This window comes from Pteropus alecto, unplaced genomic scaffold, assembly GCF_000325575.1.
Source record: "Pteropus alecto unplaced genomic scaffold, ASM32557v1 scaffold77, whole genome shotgun sequence".
NCBI lineage: Eukaryota > Metazoa > Chordata > Mammalia > Chiroptera > Pteropodidae > Pteropus > Pteropus alecto.
In genome coordinates, this window is record NW_006440820.1 from 1,720,712 (window position 1) to 1,744,285 (window position 23,574).

The 23,574-nt window shown below is 33.5% G+C and overlaps 1 protein-coding gene across 1 annotated transcript in view; it reads left to right on the top strand.

Annotated features, from left to right (window-relative positions):
• The window catches only part of KDM6A (lysine demethylase 6A), a 198,137-nt gene that overhangs the window by 89,016 nt on the left and 85,547 nt on the right, over positions 1-23,574 (top strand). Inside the window, 3 exon segments of the mRNA XM_025051082.1 lie at positions 3,891-3,949; positions 12,105-12,225; positions 22,158-22,212. Coding sequence (XP_024906850.1) covers positions 3,891-3,949; positions 12,105-12,225; positions 22,158-22,212 — 235 coding nt within the window.

Below are 23,574 nucleotides of genomic sequence, written 5' to 3' on the forward strand. Positions count from 1 at the left end.
GCTCTAATTGTGGTTATTTCTTTCCTTCTGCTGACATTAGGCTTCATTTGTTCTTCCTTTTCTAGTTTTTGACGATGAAGCATTAGGTTGTTTTTTTGGGGGGCTTGTTCTTGTTTTTGGAGATAGACCTGTAATTATATGAACTTTCCTCATTTTTTATTTTTTATTTATTTTAATTAAGCTTATTGGGTAACATTGGTTAATATAATTATATAATTTTCAGGTGTACATTATAATGTGACATCTGTATATTGTATTGTGTGTTTACCACCCAAACTCCAGTTTTCTTCAGCTACATGTATTTGATCCCCTTTACCCACTTTACCCTCCCCCTACCCCCGATATTTGACCCCCTTTACCCTGTGTACCTCCTCTCTCCTCCCCTACCCCCTACTCTCTGTTAAGCACTAGTCTGTAGTCTATGAGTCTCTGTTTGTTCTGTTCATTTGTTGCTTTAGGGTTTATATCCCACATATAAGTAATATCATGTGATTTTCAACTTTTTTTGTCTGGCTTATTTCGCTTATCATGATTATCTCGAGGTCCATCCATGTTGTCGCAAATGGCAGCATTTCATCTTTTCTTATGGCTGATAATATTCCATTGTATATATGTACCACCGCTTCTTTAGCCAATCATCTATCGTATGACATTTTGGTTTCTTCCATGTCCTGGCCACTGTGAATAATGCTGGTATGAACAGCAGTGTGCAAATATCTTTATGGATATGAGTTTTCAAGTCTTTGGAGTAAATACCCAATAGAGAGATTGCTGGTTCTTATGGTAGATCAATTAAATTCTTAGTTTTTTGAGGAACCTCCATAATGTTTTCCATAGTGGCTGTACCAATTTACAGTTCCACCATCAGTGTATAAGGGTTCCTATTTTTCCATGTCCTCTCCAACATTTGTTATTATTTGTCCTGTTGATTATAGCTATTCTAACAGATTGAACTCTTATGATCACTTTTGCTGTGTGCCAAAAGTTTTGATATATTATACTATCATTATCATTCGTTTCTATGTATCTCTTGATCTCTTTATTTCTTCTCTGACCTAGTTATTCTTCAGTAGTATGTTGTTTAATCTCCATGTATTTGCGGTTCTTCCTGCTTTCTTTTTGCAGTTGATCTCTAGTTTCAAAGCATTATGATCAGAGAATATGGTCAGTATGATTTCAACCCTCTTATATTTGTTGAGGCTATCTCTGTGTCCCAGTATGTGGTCGATTCCTGAAAGTGTTCCATGTGCACTAGAGAAGAATGAATAAGCAGCTGTTTTGGAATGGAAGGCTCTGTAAATGTCAATTATGTCCAGTTGTTCTAATGTGTCATTTAAGGATGTTATTTCCATATTTATATTCTGTTTGGATGATCTGTCCATATCCAACAGTGGGGTGTTTAGGTCCCCTATTATGATAGTGTTTTGGTCTGTTTCTTCATTTAGTTCTGTTAGTAATTGCTTTATATATTTTGGGGCTCCCTGATTGGGATGGAGCATAGATATTAATGTGATAAGTCTTCTCGGTGCATGATTCCCTTTATCATTGTGAAGTGTCCCTCAGTATCTTTCTTTACCTTTTTTATTTTGAAGTCTATTTCTTCCAGTATTAATACCACTATTCCTGCTTTTCTCTGAATGTCATTTGCTTGAAGTATCATTGTCTACCCTTTCACTTTGAGTCTATTTTTTCTTGGAACTGAGATGTATTTCCTGGAGGCAGCACATGTTTTTGTTTTTGTTTTTTTTTAAATCTAATCTGCACCTCTATCTTTTTATTGGTGAGTTCAGTCCTTTTACCTTTAGGATATTTGTTGAAATGTGAGCTTTTCCTATAGCCATGTTATGTTTTGCTTTCTAGTGGCTTGGTGTTTCCATTGCTTCCTTGTCATTGTGTTTCTTTTTTGTCGTTGGTGGTGGTGGTCGTGGTGGTTTTTGTGTATTTTCCCTCTGGTCCTTCTTGTTTTATGTTATGTACCTTAGTTCTGAATCTTTGGCGTATGGTTACCTTTACGGATATGTAAAGGATAGTTTTATTTGTGTGTGTGTGTGTGTGTGTGTTTCATTTTTTTCCTGCGTGTGCCTTATCTCCATTCCCCTTTGTGAAGTTGGATCTTTGAACCCTCCCCTTTTCTGTTATTGTTGTATTAGTTTCTCACTATATATGCTGAACGTTCATTCCTATCTTGCAATAGCAAATTTCTGCTTATTGCTTATGCTTATAATACTTGGTTGTTAGTAAGGGTTGCACTTCTCTACTTCTATCTGCCTGTTAGTCATAATGCAGGCCTCTTACTGGAGAAGTCCCTCAATTTTTATATGTCTGGAAAGGTCTTTATTTCTTCTTCGTATCTAAAGGAAAACTTTGCTGTATACATTATTCTTGGCTGGTAATTCCATTCCATTTCATTTAATATTTGAATATTTGATTCCACTCCTTTCTTGCTTGTAAGGTTTGTGCTGAGAAGTCTGACGATAATCTAATGGGTTTTCCTTTATAGGTTACCGTCTTCTCTTTTCTGGCAGCCCTGAGAATTCTGACTTTTGATAATTTTAATACAATGTGTCCTGGAGAAGGCCTTTTTGGGTTGAGATAATTGGGTATTCTGTTGACTTCTTGAATTCCAAGCTCCAACTCATTCCTTAGATTTGGGAAATTCTCGTCAACTATTAGTCTGAAAATGCTTTCTGATCCGCGCTCCTTTTCCTTTCCTTCTGGAATATTTATTATTCTTATGTTTCCCTTCCTGGTTGTATCATCTAATTCTTGCATTTCCCTTTTGTTATATTTCATTCTTCGATTTCTTGCTTCTTCCTTCTGATTGATTTCTAAGTTTTTGTCTTCGATATCAATGATCCTTTCCTCCATTGGGTTGACTCTATTTCCCAATCTTGCTATTTCATTCATCTCTTTTAATGTGTTCTTTATCTCCAGAAGTTCTAATTGTTTCTTTTCAAGGTTTTCAGTCTCCTTGCTAAAAAACTCATTCTGCTTATCTAGTTCGTATTCAGCTCATATGGTAGCTGTTTTGCACAGATTATTCGCTGTGACATACTTGTGTGCAGATTGGGTATTAATTTTTTTAGTTTTCAGATGTTCAACATATTTCAGTGGGAGCGATCTGGGGACATCTCTCACTCTGCCATGCTTCTGACGTAATTCCTCTACTTTTTTTTTTTTCCAACAGGGAATGATTTACTAATATAGATATGCTTTTTTATTGATAAACACAAAGTAGGTAAACATTTGCCCTTTTTTTAAAAAAGGGGAGTAGGTAGCTAGTTTCTATATGGAAGTCAGAGGTCAAAGTGAGTGTGGATAAGTATCTTTCTGTTTTATACTGGAAAATAAATCACTCATGTTTAAATCCGAAAATATAAGTGGCTAGGTGTTGTTTTAGCATGTGATTTTTTTTTTTAAATACTAAAAATCGTTCTAGGTTTATGTTATATATTTACTTTGAATGTTAACTACCTTTCTGGAACACTGAGCATAAAATTAAATCCAGTTCAAGAAACGGAAAGAACCAGAGAAAGAATACAGATGCAAGCAAGAGAGAATAGGATAACATAGTCCAAGCATTTTTTTATTCCCGACTAATAGGTTTTTATAGTAGATTTGCCCGTAGAATTCTGCTGGCAGATTTTTTATTTCAGGGGCAGGTTTGATTTTAAAGAAACCAGAGAATCTCTCCAAGTTGATTGTATTCTGTGCCATCTGCTGCCTAATCAGTGTTATTTTGATGTTTTAAAAATATATCACAAATATATTATAATGCAGGATAGAGTTTATAAACTTAAAATAACATGGTTGTTATATTTTATATTAATAATGTCATGCATTAAACATAAGTGCTTTTCCTAAAAGTCTCTTTTTCCCTTTCTTCACAGAATGCTGCCTTTTTATATGGTCTTGGTTTGGTCTACTTCCATTACAACGCATTTCAGTGGTAAGTTGACCTAAAACTAATGACTACAGTTATTTCCAGTAAATGATGTGTTTGTGTGTGTGTTATTGTGTGTGTAATAAGTACAAAATATTTTAATGTCCCTATGCCTACAGTTTTCAATAATCTCTTGAAATGATTAGATTGTTCCTTGATAGATATTGGCCCAGTTTACATTATTAGAGTTGTATGTGTTTCTAAATCAATCTGGTATAAGATTTTAATTAAAGGCTTAGATCAGAAAGCTTTTGAAATTTCTCACATGGACCGGTGGTCCCAAGGTTATTTGAACTGGAGAATGACTAAGCTTTCAAATCTCAAGGTCTGTGAATAAATAATCTGTGATGACCAGTATCTTTACCTTTTCAGACTCTAGACAAGACTGACTGCTCTGTCTTCTATCTGCCCACGCACACGCATACTCACACGCACGCTAGTGCTTACTGATTTCCGGTAACTGAGCATCAGATTATAGACTTTCATTTCTCTGCTTTATAAAGTAGGAATAATGAATAATACCATCTTCAGGGTCAGAGATTAAATATGATAATAATATATAAAATTTTATAAACAGTAAAGTATAGGGCCCTGTTATCATGGCCTGTACTCCATTGTTGTTTTCCTGTTTACCAGACAAGACAATAGCATTCTCCAATGGAAAGAAAATAGAGTTTGAGTTGGAGAATTGGTATTCTGATCTCAGTGCTGCCAGCCAGTTAGTTTGATCTTTAGTTAAATAAGCTCCTTATGTCTGTTTCCTCATTTGTGTATGTGATGTTTTTTAAAAGTATATTGTAATAACTTGCCTTTTCTAATTTATAGAGTTTTGATGATCAAATAAGATAATGTACATTTTGTAAACTGTAAAGCTCTATTTGACATTTTTTTATTTGAAGTGTATCCGACTTTGTCCGTTCCTTATATTCTCCATAATTTTAAGCTAAGTGCTGTGAGAGTCCAAAGGAAGGTTTTGGCCAAAGGTTATAACCCTGTCATGTATCTTTTGGGCACCCCCAATATTCTAGACCTTTTAAATATACATTGGAAGTGATTCAATATGGTCTCTCTGAAGATGAAACTTGAGACATGGATGACTTTTCTTATATGCTTTTTCTTCCCTCTTTGCTCTTGGTCTTAGAGAAAACTTCGTTTTTCCCTTAATTTTGTAAATGAAGAAAGCAAGGTAGGGAGGGGTGTGTGTGTGTGTGTGTGAGAGAGAGAGAGAGAGACAGAGACAGAGAGACAGACAGACAGAGAGACAGACAGACACTCAGTCTTACATAACTTTAATTAGCGGCAAAAGCAAGTTTATGCTCAGATTCTCCAATCTAATATTTTTTTCTGTTATACTCTTCCCAAGTTTGAAGATTAACAGGTGGTAATTTTTTAGTCAGTATTTGTAGTTGCTCTCCTGGGCACATTGGTACATTCTTTATGGTGAGCCAGAAATAATTTAGGTGAAATCCAAGACAAGGAACTCTGTAGTTTAGGAATAGACATGTATACCTCACACCAGCCAGTTTTTACTTATGTGTGTGATTACTTGTGAGCTCCCTGTAGAATGAAGATAGGAACATAAAATTAGTAGTGAAGTGACACCATCATCAGTTTAAAATTCGATTGCTTTAATAAATATGTGACCATGCCAACTTTGAGGGGCCTGTAGCTGTGGTAAATTATATCAGTTGATTCCTTATCTATATATGATTGCTGTATATACTTCAGTTGACCTAAGAATGAAACTGAATGATATAAGGACAATGCAGTGTCAGAGTAAGTGCCCTCTGGTCTGTCGATCCTGTCCTGGTCACCACCATTTTCTCGTGTCTTAAGTTTCAGCTCTAGCTGCTTCCTAAAATGATACCCTGTCTGGCTTTGTATTTTCTCTCTTGCCAGTCAAATGTTCTTTCACAGACTCTGTGCTCCAATTTTTGCTTTAACTTATCTCACTATTTCTTAAACAGCCACAAAATTAGAAAGCATGGAGTAGGTGGTTGGTGAGAGTTCTAGAGAACAGCCTTAACTGATAGGAACTTCCTTAGGTTAAAACCGTATTTGTGTTTTCTTTGGTTTAATTTATAGGTAGTTATTAATTGCTGGGACCAGACACTTTTCTTTTTGAAAATTTCACACTGTATTCTTTGGGGTTTGTTGAAAAAGTATTTCTGTAGAAGAGTGTGGTATGCCTTTTATTTTGTATTGTCAGCTCTAAGAATCGGCCTAGGATGGGTCAGAATGTTGTATCTCTGGTACATTTATAATTTAAGTAAAATTTGATATTTGGTAATGGTGTCTGCTGACATTTGATTAGATTATTTGATAGTATGTACAACCAACATGTGTGTTGGGGTTGGCGATGGTCACTTAATATGTTAATAAGAGCAATTTTATTAAAGATAGTTTTATATGTTAACCTGCTTGTCTTGTCTTATTTCTTGGCATATTTTGCTGCCCATTTTTTCTTTTGGAGTTGACTTTATTGGTTAGCTTCTAGATCAGTTCAGTTATTTGGTCAGTTTTTCTAGTCTCAGTTGTAGCTTCTTAGAGGAGCCCATGTAAGAAAGTAGGTAGAGTAACTGCTACATCCTCATTGGACTTAGCATTATTATTTAGTTTTACTATTATCCTACTCAGTAATCTGAAACAAAACTTTTTAGATGTCCAGAAGGAGAAAGCAAGCCATAGAAACACAAAATAATATACACATAGCAGAGAGCTAGAACCAGTCTCGACTATAAAGCTGTTCCTTTACATGCATATGAATGTGTGCCCATGCCTTCACTTGTTTATGAAATCTATATCCTTGGGTGAGAGGAATTGAAATACATACAATAAATTATTCCAGCTTGTAGCCATATTTTAAATATATCCCCCTGAACATCCTTATCAGTCCTATCTCTAGCCTATAACCTTTCGTATTCCCATTGATCATTATCAGAATGGTTTTATGGTGGTGATAACACAATTCTGAGCTAGAGGTACAGGATTTTGGACATTAAGCTCCCAAATGTAATTGATAGGTGTGGTAAGGAAAGGTAGTGATTATTGTTTCATTGATATGGTAAAGGATTAGGGGAATGAGGTGGAGGTGAGTTAAAAAACAAGTGAAGGTTGTTACAAGTGAAGGTTCTTTAGGATTCATTTTCCTAGCACTGTACCAGTCACAAGTGTTAGGAGTGTAGGAATCTCTGCTCTTCTGTGTAGTCAGTGTTTTGGGTGCAAACATAAACCTAGTGTAGTCATAGTACTATTGGTCCTGAGGCTTGTCTGGCAAAAACTTAATATTGAACATACATTTTTCAGCTATCATAATAAAATTAATGCTCTTAGATCAAAAGTTTAAGTATAGTTCCATTAAAATAAAACAGTTCATGTTAATGTGTTGACTTTATTACATATATACTTATGTTTTGAAAAAACTAGCAGATAACCAAGGCAGTTTTGGTAAAGTTATATTTACCAGTAACAAATAGATGGCCAGAGAGAATTTGGAAGGGCTTAGACTAAGCCTCAGGGAAATTATGGATAAAAGCATAAATCTTGCGATAGGGAAGAGAAAAAAGTATCCTATTGTCTGGAGTGATGAAATGAAGACTGGCTAGAGAGGTCAGAAGAACCAGGAGGTTGTACATTAGCAAATGTTAATGTGAATAACCCCAGTGTATGATATTTCTAAAACTTTGCCTCACATTTAAGATTCTCTGTGGTTCAACCTCAGATGATCATTCTAGCCTTACTGCTCCCCTAAATATATTCTTTGTGTCAGTCACACTGTATTAACATTTCCCTGAAAACGTCTTGAGCAGTTTTTACCTATGTAACTTTGTGCCATTTACTGTTTGATCTACCTTCTTCCATCTCCACCTGTCTTTTTGATTACTTCATCAAATCTTTCTATTTGTGTCATTTTAAAGAAACCTCTAAATTTCCTAATACATGTGTAGAAGTATATATTGGTTATGTATATATATGTTATTACTGATTTAGAGCTAGCATATTTTCCCTTTTACTAGTATGAAATTTTGTAGAATTAGTTCATTTATTTCTTTAGATATCCCTGAGGAAAATCTCTGGAGTCAGTTTTATTAGCCTCAGAGAATTTAAAGTTTTATTATGTCTCTTTCCAAATATACTTAAACTGTGCTAGGGACATTTAGTTAATATCATTAGTTTTACTATAGTTTGTTAGCGTTCTAAAGGAGGCTTTTTAAAATGACTTTATTGAAATCTTATTAAAAATACAATTTAACGTGTGCATATTTCATAGGTGGTGCTATTGAGGTTTTAGCTTTCTATCATTTCTTTTTTTAAATTGTTAACAGTGGCAAACATTAAATGCAAAATTTTTAAGCTGAAAATTTATTGAAATAATTTTGATGATGGAAAAAATCTACGTTTTTTAGATTTTAAGGAAAAATGCCAATGATACTCATGCACAGTAGTATGTACCTTTTCTGTTTCAGTAGAGAATATGCTTTAATAGTTGAAAACTATGAACTTTTCCAGGCATTGTATCATAAAAATATTTTATAGTTTTCGTTAGCCATTTCTTGTGTTCTAAAATTCTCTATCAGAATACTGAGGCCAGCAGAATTTTCATGTGTCGATGTTTGAGTTTAGTTTGTGCTGCAGTGATGTTCTGGCTACATGCACTTTGGTGGGGTATAGATATGGTAAAATGATGACCAGAATTAGAATGTAGTCTGGCTGTTACCTAGTTTCTCCACACGCACTCCCCCTCTCAACATAAACACGCATGTGTGCGCGTGCGCGCGCGCGCGCGCACACACACACACACACACACTCTTTTTTCTTCTCTTTTCCTTTTTTCTTCTGGGCTTGGAGAAACTGAAGAAGCACACAGAGAAAGATGGGTAAAAGTTTAGAAAATGAAAATGAACTTATATCTTTTTAGATAAGGGGAACTGTTTAATAAAGAGACTGTGGAGTGATCCACCACTCGAAAACACACACACACACACACACACACACACACACACACACAGCCATCAGCTAACTATAAAAGTGGTGACATCAGCAAACATCTATTAAACGTAAACATTTTACCATATTATTTAGAAAAATAAAAATAAAAGGAATGTAGGACTCAAGGAATAGCGTACTTGGGAAAACAGAAGACAGCACACCAATAGGTAGAGAATAAAATGATTTGATTATAGAGTGGCCCTAACTGCTAGTTAACATTAAGCAAAAAGTAGTTGGTGTTGAGTTTGGGCGGTGTATCTTTAAGGTGTAATAGTGGATTTAGGGTGAAGCCAAAGAATGAAAATATTCCAGGTCAGGAGATCAACCTGAGAAACAGTGAGGTCAAGAGGGACTAGTATTTACATAAAGAAATTCCTGAGATAAGCCAGTTCACAGCTGAGGAGGAGCAATAAATAGTAGGGCATACCTGGGCATGGAATTGCATAGGTGCTGCTCATATGTACTTAAACCTTTAATGCTCACTGCTTCAATGCTACGTGGAGATTTGACTTACTGTATCATGGTTAGTAGGCAATCAGAGGAGCCACATGTTTTAGGAAGCAGATAAAGGGAAGTCAGAGCAGAGCAAGGGAAGTCAGTCCTTAGGGAGTCTATTTCAGTAATCTAGTCATGAAATACTGAAGATTGAGTCTGCAAGGTATTGAATTGGAGGGAAACTTTGAAACAACAACCAGGAGAACTTGATGATTAGATATATATTTACCACACCTTGTCATGGGTACTTTTGATAGTCCTTAAAGAGTAAGCATAGTGTGGCTTAGACTAGTGTGTCGAAACATGTATTTTTGCTTACAGATTCTTTTTTTTTTTTATTTCCAGTGTGTTAACATACTTAGGTAACTTGTTAAAATAAACTTACGTTTCTTTGCACTTGTGTGACATTGTGCACTAAGTGGATAAGATGTCTGTACTAAAGGCACCTATCGAGTAAAACTCATCTATGGATAGTAGGTTTAGGGAAAAGCCTGGAAATAGAAACTGAGACAAGAAATATTTCTCCTGAGGGGTTGTTATTGCTGCTCTGTGTTCTCCTACTGCCCTTCCTCACACCCTTATTTAGACTGTTTTTCTTTCCGAACTTCTTATTTTCTCTTACTCCTTTTTTCCTTTGCTGTCTTCCATTTCCATTCTTTTTCTTTGATTTTTTTGACTCATGCCTGCCTTTGTTTTTTTATTGGTACATGTAGACATTGTTTAGTACTGACCCATTCCATAAGAGAGTTTTCTGACCCATATCGTACGGTAAGGTTAATTAGGACCTTATGAAGCATTCACTTTAATTTTTATTATTACAAATATGCTTAAAAAATTCATTATAAATTACTTAATGCAATATACTTAAAGAATTCATAGACATAAGTATAAATCTTAACATGTTATTATAAACATTCGTAATCATTACTTGGTTCAAGAAATAAAAAATTGCTGTCAACCCAGAAACTTCCAAAAGCCCCTGCATACTTTTCCCCAGTTGCATCATGGTTTAACTGGCATCGTTTATTGCTGCAGTTGTTCCCTTCCTAAGCTTTTTTATGCCTACCCCTAAATGTGTGTCTCTGTGTATGTGTATTGTATCCTCCTCTACCTCTTCTCACCAATCCCTCTCCCCCTCTACACACATGCACAGTTGTCTGTTCTATTAGAAGGTGGTAGGTAGCACTAGACAAGACCTAGAAAATGTAGAGGCTGAAGCTGCACCTCTTCCTTTTAGAAGAGTTTGAGAAAAATACAAAAAGAACCTCTTACCAATATGCACACGAGTATCTTGAAGTTTGGTTGAGAGAAATAGGAAGCTCCCTTTGAATGAGAATGGGTATTTATATCAGTTCTTTTCTGTCAGGCCTTTGACTCCCCTCTCCTGCCTATATACATCAGATAATAAAATAGATACATACTCTACCCATTTAAGGAGCCATCTAACACATAAATGCCAAGCTCTTCTTCAGGAAGTAAATATTTAACCAAGTATAAAGACATTGATGCCAGACCTATTGCCCCCACTCCCTCAAAATAAACATTACCTTTTAGAACTCTTAATTTTATAATAAACATGTATATAACCACACACAGGTTTTTTTGGGGGGAATAGATGATGCATGAATCAATAGTTACTTAAAAACATAGGGTATATTGTTTTGCTCTATTTTGTGATATGATATTTTGAACTTTTTATATAAAAGATTGACTTTTATTTTGGGATCATATAAGATTCTAAATAGCCACCTTTAAGATAAGTAGAGGCAGATAACAGTTGATAAAAAGCTTTGCCTAGAATATATTAGTTTGTACTTGGGCTAAGCCTTAAATCTTGTAGAGAGATTTAAAATGATGTCTAACATACTATTGTATCTGCTATTAAAATTTTCAGATTCACAGATATTATTTTCTTTGTCATAATTTTAATAATTTGTTTTTGAGTAAGTAATACATTCACATGATTAAATTAAGTGATATAAAAATATTTTCAATGAAAAGTGTCCCTTTATTACCTTTGTATTTGTTCTACTGGTAATCGAGGCCTTTTATAAAAGATTAATTGTGAATTTGAGGCAAAGATAGACTATCATGATAGACCAGTGGAAAGTAACTTATAATAGAGGACCCAGAAACAGACCCATACAGATAATGACATTTGGTTTAGGACTTAGTGGCAGCACAGAGCTGTGGTAAAGGTGGTCTTTTCTACAAATGATATAGGGGCTATTGGATATCTGTATGGAAAAAAAATGAAAACTGACCCCTACCTCACACCATATAAAAAAATAAGATGCAGATGGATTATAAACCTAAATATGAAAGATAAAAATATAAAGTTTTATAAAGAAGACATTTTTATAGACTAGACATTTTTATAGAGTAGACTAGAGACAGGATTAATCTCTCTTCCCTCAAAGACAAAACTATCCTATCTGCGTTACCCCTTTATACCCTAGGAAATTTCAGAAACAATAAAATCAGTTATTTGCATTGATAATATGAAAGACTCAATTGCCCTTCCTAGTCGTTTAGAAAAACTGTTAAGTCACATCATTTTTATAGAACTGTCATTTCCTTTAAAAAATATTGCGTAAAACAAGTTTTACTGTGCTACCAGGCAAAAATTCATACAACTGTTAAAAAGTTAAGATATTTTATGTCTATATTCTTTCAGGGCAATTAAAGCATTTCAGGAGGTGCTTTATGTTGATCCCAGCTTTTGTCGAGCCAAGGAAATTCATTTACGACTTGGGCTTATGTTCAAAGTGAACACAGACTATGAGTCTAGTTTAAAGGTAGGTTGTTGTTTTTTTCCAAGATACAATGTTGCTTATTTACGGTTTTTTTTTGGGGGGGGAGGGAATGGGGTCTTGTTAAATATTAGAGCATTGAGAAATGTGGGAATTTATATTGGCACTTCAAAATAAAAGTTGAAAATTTAAGTGAACTGTTTATCAGCTATGAACTGAAAGATACATAAGATTGGGTTTCAGAGTACAAGGTAGTCATTATGCTAAGACATAGGTAACCAATTGCACCATTAAACTTTTTCTTTTAAAAATTTTAATTCAGGCCTTTCATCAGGAAAGGGCTAAAGTTTATATATTAGTTTGAACATCTGAATTACCCCACTATAAGTGATTGGCCACGATAAAGGTCAGAGGCAGCTACTTAATGATGCTATATCTGTGACCAAATCATTGGCCCTTTGTTTGTATTAGTCTCACTAGAATCTTTTCACCTCTACCGGCAGGGCATGTCTCATATCCAAATTATTTTAAAAAGTTTTCTCTGAAAGTCATTTGTACTGCTGGTATGCAAGTGTAAGCATTGTTGGGAAAAGATAACACATTATTGGTTTAATATTCACTTTCTATGGAAATTTGATATTTTTCAGATTTTTCATTGAGCTTCTTGTGCTGTCTGCCAGCCATCATTTTAGGTCTCACTGGGCTTTTTTCGTGAATACAGTGCTTCCCTGTATGACAAAAGCATTGGTTTTTTTGAAAGAATTAGAAGTTCTAGAAAAAAGCTTAAGTTTTTGTAAATTTATGAGATATATAATGGTTGCTATGTTCTAAATAGCTCCCATATAGATTATCTTGATTCTGAAGGGAGGGAGATAAAGAATGACTTTATTCACAGTAGGTTGTAATTTCAATTCACTAATAAGGAATTAGTAAAGGTTTTTGTTTTTGTTTTTTAACTGTATTTGAGTGCCTAATTGTTCTAGAATTTTAAAGTAGACAATTATGCAAATATGGTTTCTATCTTTCATTAGTTTATATAAAACAATGCTGATGGTAAGAAAAAGAGAGAGATACAACCCAAAACACTAAAACAAGTAGGTTGTGAAGTATTTAGATACACAGTTGTCAAAAGTAAGTGCAGTTTGAGGAATAGGCCTGAATAAACGTAAGTAGTGTGAAGAATAAGGGATCCCTGGAAATTATCAGTTTTCCTCAAGCTTAGAGCAGCATTTCTCAGACTATACTGTGGACTGTGAGTGGATTAGAAATGGAAAGTAAGTTCAGTATACCACGTTTCATATTTTACCCTCCCTTTGGACAGTATATATTAGCTAACAAAGACTCTTAAAATGTCTTATAATACAAAACAGACTTATTTGAGTATTTTAAAATATTGTTACAACATACCTATTACGTATCGCAAAGGTGGTTTTGGTAGTAACATTTGGTAAATGTTGCTCAGGAAATATATTTGAGTGGAAAAAAAGTAATCACATATGTCCCAAATTATGGAATGTAGCTATCTCTGAATATCAGTACAGTAGTATCTTGAATAATTCTATAGATGCAAAGCTCTGTTTCCATGAAGGTGGCATTATTTAAAATTCTCTTTAATCAGGGAAAACAGTATTGAACAGTGTTCGATGGCTAATTGAAAGCGTTCCTGCTTACTCAAGTTCAACAGAAACCTTCCTGTATACAACTTTTATTTATTTATTCAGGCATAGTCAAAAACTAAGCAGACCTTCAAGTCACAGTGATTTTTAGCAAAATTGTCTTAAGTGTAGTCTTCTTGTTTTGGGCCTTTTCCCCATTATTTCAAATAACGATATCATTCTGATGTTTATTTCATTAATGTACACATAGAAAAGAATTTTAGGAGCCCTTGATATTTCTCTTCCTCATAATGAGTTCATTTGATTTTTATCCAATCTTGACATTGGCTTTTTAAGGCTTCTTTCTCCAGTATTTCTTGTCTATTTATAGGAGAACTTTTAGGCATCAGCATTTTTAGTTGAGATAGTATTTCCGTATATTACTGTAAGTGCTTAGCATTTAGTATAAACGAAGGTAGGAATCAGAAGGAACGATATGCCCCTTACTTACATTCTCCTTAGGTGGCTTTCAATTTTCCTAAAGACTGGCTACTACTTTAGCTTCACATGGATAGATGTAGAATCTCTGATGACTTTTCCACTGTATGAAACAGTTTCCTATCACAAAGTTGGTATTAGATGCTTTAGGCTGCAGCCTCAGAAATTCTAACTCAAACTGGTTAAAATAACAAAAAAGGTAGCTACTATAAATGTGAAGCCTAGCGTTAAGAATTGGTTGATTGAACTAATTCAAGTTTTTATCAAAGATATATTTCTTCTGTGTTCTATGTTGGCTTATCTTTAAGCTGTTTGCCAGGTACAACGAAAGTGAAATTATTCCTTTTTCATGTCTCATATAGAAAGATATGGTAGAGTAGTGGCATATAATGTGCTCAATAAATATCTGGTAGTCATTTCACAGAAGAGAAAGAGCTTGACTTCCTTTGATCTCTTCAATGATACTTCTGTCTATCCCATTGGCGAGAAATAGGCCACATGGCCATTCTCAGTTGACTCCTTATCAAAGGTATGGTTACTCTTAGACCAGTCATGCCTAGTTTCTGAGCAGGGCAAAATTCCCTGAATATACTGTTCTTGTCTAATGCGAGGAGTAAAGGGTGTGTTAAAAGAGTATTTTGGTGTGGGCGTGGTGTGAACAATCTGTGCATTACAGATTAGGTCTTCTCTACCTCATTACCTTTTTCTCTACTGGAACAGGGATATTGCATATACAGTGTGTTTTAGATGGTAAAATATTTAAATAAAGTACAGTTTATTTTCATAGTAGTTTCCTTCTTTTCACCCACACATGAAATGCATTCCAGGGCCTCCTGGTTTATTTCTGTCTCTGGTAATAACTTATCTCCTAAAATATATCTCTGAAACAGATTCATTCTGTTTTTGGTACTGTGTAAACAGCTTCCAGGGCAAGCAAATTTAGTTTTAAAATTTGACCCTGCCACATAACTAATTGTGTGACCTTGGGCAAGATGCCTAACTCTTGATTGTGTATATAGATAGAACTGGAATAACTGTACACACCTTACAAGATTGTTGTAAAGATTAAAATTTTTTCAGCCCTTTTCTAGTTTTTAGTTTATAAACCATATCTACCATATCTAAACTTTCTTTAATTTGGGTCAGTATAAATATTTGTGAAATCCATTTTCCTGTTCTAGAATTTAATACTTGTATTTTGACATCTGTTCATCCACAGAAATGTGAAGTTAATGCCCAGCTTATTTTTTAATCATATGGTCTTATTTTTCCATTAAATTGGCAAAGATTTCATGTGTTTAGTGAGTGTTGGTGGTACCAAGTCTTAATTTATTAACTAGTTTAATATTATCTGAACCATAGTCCATTTCAGGGTGACATTTCTACATGATGTTTTGTTGTTTTTTTCCCCTGCTTCAGATAATATCCCTTCAGGTGGATTTAGTCATCTAATTCAGAATTTTATTTCATTACTTTTTAATGATATTAATGATAATTGCTTACATTCATTATATATTTGAGGCAGTATACTGTCATTACTTCAATAAAAGTACACTAATTTTGACAAATAGTTTTATATAATGCCTTTAATTTTCACATCTTGGCAGACTTAAAGTTATTTCCTTCATGTGAAACTAATAAATGCAAAATAAGATGTAATAACACCCATATTATTCAGTCAGTGCCAGTGCATCTATTTAATTTAATGAAGATCATATAGAAATTCTCCCTAACATTTACATATTTAAGTTTCCCTAAAATAAGTCAGCATTAGAATTTTTTTGGATTTTTTAAAGGTAAGGAAGTTTTTTTTTTTTTAAGGGGACCTGTGGAAAGTGGGCTGGGATACCAATATATATTTCTCTATAATTTGGTATTTGAAGATGATGTGCTGATAGAAGGGGTTGCTATGAAAGGGTTAAGAAGATAAGTATTTCAGAGACAATTCAAAAGAAATAGATTGAACTCAAATGAGACTTCTATATTAGTTTGGCATTTTACCAGGTGCTTAGTGTTTCTTGAATGGATAGATAAATGGAAGAGGCTATGAAATGATAAAACGCCTCCCATAGAATAGGCTGGAGATATTGCAAAAGAAAAAAGAGAGGCTAGTTTTATTTGTCATCTCTTAATGAAATTTTTTTTTTCCATACAAATGGACAGTACAGTTGTTTTCTCCAAATGCTCTTGTTCACCAGTTCATTCATGTCTCCCTTTACTGTTATACCTTACTAAAACTTATGAGTGAAAAATCATTTCCACTTTCTTTTTACCATACTCTTCTCCAGGAACTACTTCATTTCCATGTGTGTCATTTGATCTTATACCTGTTATAAACTCATATTTTATTGTGATTTTTTTAATGCCAATATTTAGCAGAAGGAAAGTAAAGACATGATGATACATGCTTCCTTTTAGAAACCACTTTTGTAATCTGTGAAATGTCTTCTGTTTTTTATTATTTTATTTATTGTAGAGTACATAAATCATTTGTTTCATTTCAGATACTGTGCACTTTATGTATTGTACAGATACCTGCTGAGAATTTGAACGCTAGCTATTAAATTAATTTTAATCATGCCTTAAGTTTCTAAAGCAGCTAATATTTCTTTGTTGAAGCTTTACCAGCATATTTTTATTAGTTTAGTTGTCTGAAGAAAATGAAAGTTGCTGTTATTTCTCCATACCTGCCCCTGTCCTATTTCCTTCATGATGCTCAATAGCTTAACTCTTCCAGCTGGCATTTTCAAAATTCTGGTGTTTTAAAATTTACTTTTTATTGAGATAAAATGGACATGCAATATTGTACAAGTTTAAGGTGTACAGTGTGTTGATTTGATATTTTTATATATTGCAGTATGATTACCACTTTAGCATTAAACACTTTTATCATGTCACATAATCTTTTTTTTTTTTTTTTTTTGTGAGAACAATTAGGATCTAGTCTCTTAGCAACTTAGAAATTTATAATACAGTATTGTTAACTATAATCTCTAGGCTATGCATTAGATCTCCAGGAGTTATTTATCTACTAGTTGTAAGTTTGTACCTGGGTGTAACATCACTGTTTTTTGTTTGTTTTTTGGCAGAGAATGATCATTGCTGTTTATTTTATCTTCTGTCCATTTTTCCTCATTTGTGAACAAAAATCTTTCCTCTTTCCACTACTCATCAACTTGTACTTTACCTTTTAACCTTTCCTAGATATCATTGTCTGATATGAGGTGATCTAATTGGTTTATCTAGCTACTTAATAATGCTTTCTTAACTACTCTGCCTGCTCAGTTTTGGTTTTCTCTTTGATATTTATTTCTGCCCTGAGTTCTTTTACATACCTTTAACTGTGAAGTAGTTTATCTGAAATACTTACGTTCTTCCAAAATACACATTTTAAAAGGACATTACTGTACATAGATGTGTAGTATCCATCCTCTCTGATACTGAGGAGTTAGATGAGTCCAGGTTTTCCATGTCAACTTTCTCTCCTCAAAAGTAATTTACAAGAAGTCATTTCTAATCAAAAAATATTTTTTGGTGTTTACCCCTAAACTACTTAAATTTGTGCTTGTGAATATTTGATCTTCAAATGCCGCTTTATGAATCATTCAGTGTGTCATTGTCACGTTTTTTTTTAAAAGATTATGTTCCAAAACATTTCACACTGCAAATTGTTGAATTATCCCCTTTATAAAATATATGTAATGTTCACCTTGTATTTGTTATTTGTGTCCGTATCAGTCTTATTACAAATATGACTACAAATTGTACACGAGATTTAAAGAACTTGAAAAATTAAGCCAACCCTGTGTACACAAGTTAGACTCACACTAGAACCAGTGTTTTAAAATTTCTAATCGGTTGCATACCTATACTTTTGTAAGGTATAAAAGAAATGAGGAGTTGAGAGACTAGGTAGGACATAGTTATAGGACAAAAGATGAGCAAGAGCAGTAGAATAAATGGGTTCTTACAGGACGGATGGATGGATGAAAGGTAATACATCCTAGAGATCTTAAGGAGTTAATTTATTAACTGATTCAATGAGTTAATTTATTAACTGATTCAATGTGGGAAGAAAGTCCTCATTTATTGATTTGAATCACTTCTGTTAAGTAGGGAATAAAGAAAGTAGCAACAGGTTTTGGAATTGTGAGATAAAGAGGCTCTGAATGGAGATGAGCCATTTGGGAGCATATTGGGTTGAAGATACTCAAGGGATTTATCAGCTGTTGATATAGGCAGATATAAGTCTGGAGCCAAAAAGACAGGCTAGAAATAAGATTTTAAACATCTTCATTAACAGTGTCTTTTGTCTTTTGTGTTAAAGAAATTTTTAGAAGAGACCAGATTGGTAAACTTCAAAGAAGGAACCTCTTTTTTGAATCAAGACTGCCAGGATTTATTAGCTATTAGTCACTGGTGTGCAGTAGAGTTCTTCAAAACTATTGTAACAACCTTGTGTTACTAAGAGAATTGGAAGAACTGAGTTTGAAGGCTTTGAGAGAACCTCAGTCAGATCAGCTTGGCCATGCAATGTGACTCACAAGCCCTGTCAGACAGAACTTACCAGTTTCAGTTCTGTGTCTCATTTTCAGATACCAAATCCCTAAAGTAAGTACCATCACAACCTAAGTATTTCTCTAGTCTCATCCATTTATCCTAGACTATTAGTTTTAGGAATGAAGTTTGTTAATAGTTTAATTATACTTTGAAAACTGTGGCAAGCTGTAACAACAAAAAAGAAAGATCAGTTTGTCTTTGACTTAAAAGAGAACCCGACACACCTTTCCTTCTTCCACTTAAATGGTCCATAAAACCCTGTTTCATAAGGGCTTTGTAAAATAACTTGTTTCATCAGCCTGAAGTACCTCTTTCCTTTCTTCTCTCATCTATATCTTTTGGATTCTGTTATGGAATTGTCTTTTAAACTTCTATTACAACATTAAGTGGTTTTTTTTGTTTAGTTGTAGATGCATAGCCACAGCAGTGTGCCTGGAATTTTTTGAGAGTAAAGCTGGTTGCCAACATTGTATTCCTAAATGGCTATGTCTGCCCTAATTGAATATAGACACAGTGTTGTCTATACACATCTTGTCTACATACTTAGAAATAAGGATTTGGGGGGCAAGCACACAATTTAAACACTCTAAAATAGTGGCATTTAACCCTGACTATGTTTTGGAATAATTTGTTAGAAGCTTTTATCTGGTTCATAGGGTGTCATCCCCAACCCACTGAATCAGAACATCCAAGATTGGATCTGGAATCCAAACATTGCTCTAAATTAATAATTTATATGTAGATACATAATTGTCAATTATGAAAAGTTATCTCATTGCTTGTCTTCAAGATTGGGAATACAGTTGAAGGGTTCTACAATTGAAATGATTCGTGAGATAATCACATACTATACAGCTAGACGTAAAACAATTTAAAGGGAAAGTCTTGAAACTAGTTTTATGTGTTAATTACATGACTATAGATATCCTCCCTCTAGATAGAAATCAAGTTCCTTAGTCTATTTAAAACAAAATACTATAAAGTTATTTTGAAATATTGAACAAGCCAAAAGCTTTTAAAACAAAAGATGACTTTGATGATAAAGATGTCAACAGAAATTGTAATGAATTGAATCTTGTGTTAAATTGGACCAGAAATACTGTATAAAAAGAAAATCACTGGAGCATTAAAAATGTCTTAGGTAAATCTTCTTGGGAAATTAGTTTTCTGTAGACTGCATTCTGCCTTGAGGTTTGTATATAGTCTTTGAACTGCAGAAGCCTCTACTGCATAATTATTTCACCCAGCAGTAGTCAGTTTTGGTACTGCAATATTTCGGTACAAGGTGCAGATACTTCCTAGCTGCTTATGTTGGTTGCAAGGTTGGGTGCTGGATATTTTACCGGTGACATTTCAGGTTGAGGGCCCATTATCATAAGTGGAAATCATTTCTGCTGATTATTTCATGATGTCATGGGTTCGAAATGGTACATCAAAGACTTAATTGCTGCTTTTAAGATTGATTAAGAATTATATAAAACATGGTCCAGAACTATTTCTGCCAGGTTACATTGGAGGACCTTGAGTAGTGATAGAGGAAATGTAGGCTGGGCAATTCAAATTATGCATCTTTCTGCTCTTTGCGGGATTTCAACATAATAATAAAACTAAAATATTAGCATCTCGAAGGCTGTTTCTTTGTCAGTTTATATCCTTTGATAGGTCAGTTAGGAAACGTCTGTCTTTTATCTAAATATTAATTTATGCTAACAGGATAGATTAGGTTTAGAAATGCAGTACAATCTGAACGTATAGCTGCTGCGCTGCTGTTTTTGTCTAGAGGAAAGCAGTTTGTTATAAAGCATACTTTGCTTTCATAGTACTCACTTTTTAAAATAGTCTGTTTTCTATTGCCATGGTAGCGCACTCAAGGGATGGTCGAGAACATACAATCTGCTTAGTAGGCCAAGGGAAAATAAAAGCAGTTCTCAAGGTCTTCAGATGTTGGATTTTTTTTTCATTCAGTCAACCATGGCAAAAAATTTTTCACTTTTGTTTTGTTGGCCATTATATTCCCTAGTGTCTGCATTGTCCTAAAGGCATTATAGGCTCTTGATAAGTATTTGCTGAATGGATTAAATATTACTGCAAATGTAGGCTAGTCTAATTATCCGTGTACATAACAGACATTCGTGACTGAATATAATAGCTACTGTGTCATACCAAGTGATGTCTTCTAATTTTTCTTGTAACATTAGGTGGCTGACATTCGTTTAGTTTTGTTAATTGAGGGTTCTAGTTGAACAAGTATAGTTTGTTGATTCTGTGTTGAAATATAGTACTGAAAAGTTGATTATTTCTCTTGTTAATGAACTTTTTGAGCTTACACCTAGAAGTTGTCATTATACATATCAATTTCAGTTTGTCCAACAGTTATAAAAAATATAACTTTTTAGATATTTGGATTGTGGATAGGAATGAGCTTATTGTGGTTAATTTTTAAGAAGTGCCTTGTATTTTGACTGTTGATTACTCTAAATAGTAAAAATATGAATATACATTTGTGGAAATATTTTTTAGAGGAGTTCAAACAGATTTACTTTTTTATATTAAAAATTTTATACCAGCCTCTAGTACTTGTCTTCGGACCGGGTATAATGTTGACAAACTAGATGCCAGATGTCACCCAGTGTTCCTGATTATGATTTGCATTCTTAAAAATTAGTATTATACATTAAATTTAACATGTATTTTTTTGAACAGTTTTATATATTGTAAGTGTAACTATTAATTGATTAATATTGCCTACACATGCATTCTAAAAGGATAATTATGTTTCATAAATGAACTTGAACACAAGCTATTTGATATATTCTTTGTAGTATTTCAAACAGTTTTAAACAACATTAAGTACAATGATTATTAAAGAATCAGGACAGTTTTACCCTTTATGATAATTCTCATAGTCATTTTTGTTTGTTTCTAAAGTTTACATCTCATTTTGAGATAAGCGGTGGTGTTCTGACATTAATACCATTGAACTTTTACTTACAGTTTTTAAAATAATGATGTGTTCCATTTAAACCATTTTATAACCAATACTTTTTATTTGAAGATTTAAACATCCAAAGCATTCTTCATATAAACAAAAACACACATAGGGTAACTTAATAAAGTTATTTCTTCCCCAAACTCTCTATTCTCAATAACCTGTCTGTTATCAGCAGAAATGTTCAAAGTAATTCTAGGTGGTTATCCTAGTATGTTTTATCTGCATAGCATAGACTTATCATTATGTTAGACCTTACATACCTGAAAATTATTTTGAGATGCATTTATATGACTGAATTCAATGCATTAATTTTTTTCACTTTCTTCTTGCAGCATTTTCAGTTAGCTTTGGTTGACTGTAATCCCTGTACTTTGTCCAATGCTGAAAGTAAGTATTATTAAGCACTATAGTTTCCTACATATATTCAGATAACTGCATGGCAAATAGTAGTAGTAGTAGCGACAGCAGAAGTAGTAATAATAATGATAGTGATAAATCCTGTGCAGTTTTTTTCTTGTAGAATTGTTGAATTTAACTGTATTGGTTGCCATGGCTACTTGTACAGATGGAGCATGTGAGAGCAGTTATTGTGGACAGCCAGTGTGTAAAAGAGATATGACAGTGAACTGAGTCGTTGAATTAAAATTATCCGCACTAATGGACAAGATTGATTAGTTGTGTATTAATTATATTGTTGATGACTTGGGGGGATTAAAAATGGGGTTTTCCAGTCTTTTAGGAAAAATGAGCATACAAAGATTTATATGTGGTAGCTCACTGATTCTTGCTATGTGGTATTAAAATTATTGGTAATTATGAAGACATATTTTGCTTTTTTCTTACAGTTTTACACATCAAAGTTCGAGCTGACTTTTTCAATGAATTAAAAAAGAATGTCTGTAAAGCATTTTCGGATACAGTGGTTTTTTGCAGACATTTATTTTCTGCTTTTATGTAGGTTTCTTTCCAAAAGCAGAATTGAGTTGAGTTGTTTATCAATAAATATGTATTGCCATTTTTATTTAGTATACTTTAAAGTAGCCAATAAAAATTTTAAGAATGTTAGTTTTAAGCTGGCTTTCTTTAAAACTTTCTTACTTGAAAAAAAATTTTAATAAGAGTGTATAAAAATTGAATCATTTTTAATGATAATTTAAGGTCAAGCGAAGGATTCTAGGTTTTAGAAAGTCAGTATTTTGCTATAAGTAACTTCATTTTTTTAACCACATAGAAAGGTATTAAGTAAAAAGTAAGTAGTCTCAGTGTTAAAAATGCTTAAGAAAATGATTGAATCTGTGTAAAGCTATAGAAATTTAAATATAACTTGCATGTAACATGAATTAAGACATAGTATGGATTAAATCATCATCTAAATCAGACCAATTATCTTACACTTTTACTAAAGGCAATTTCTTCAGCTTACTAAAGGCAATTTCTTGAGCAAACAAAAAATTTCTATTTTCTTTAAATGAAACTCGGGATTTTGTACTTATAAGTGTATATGCTGAATAAATGATGGGAAGGTAACAGATGCAGCAGTATTTTAGTTTCTTTTTTTTTTAATTAAGTTTATTGGGGTTCATTGGTTAATACAATTATATAATTTTCAGGTGTACATTATAATTTAACACCTGTATATTCTGTTGTGTGTTTACCACCCACAGTCCAGTTTCCTTCAGCTACCGTATATTTGATCCCCTTTACCCACTTCACCCTCCCCCTATCCCCCTTTATATAACCCCCTTTACC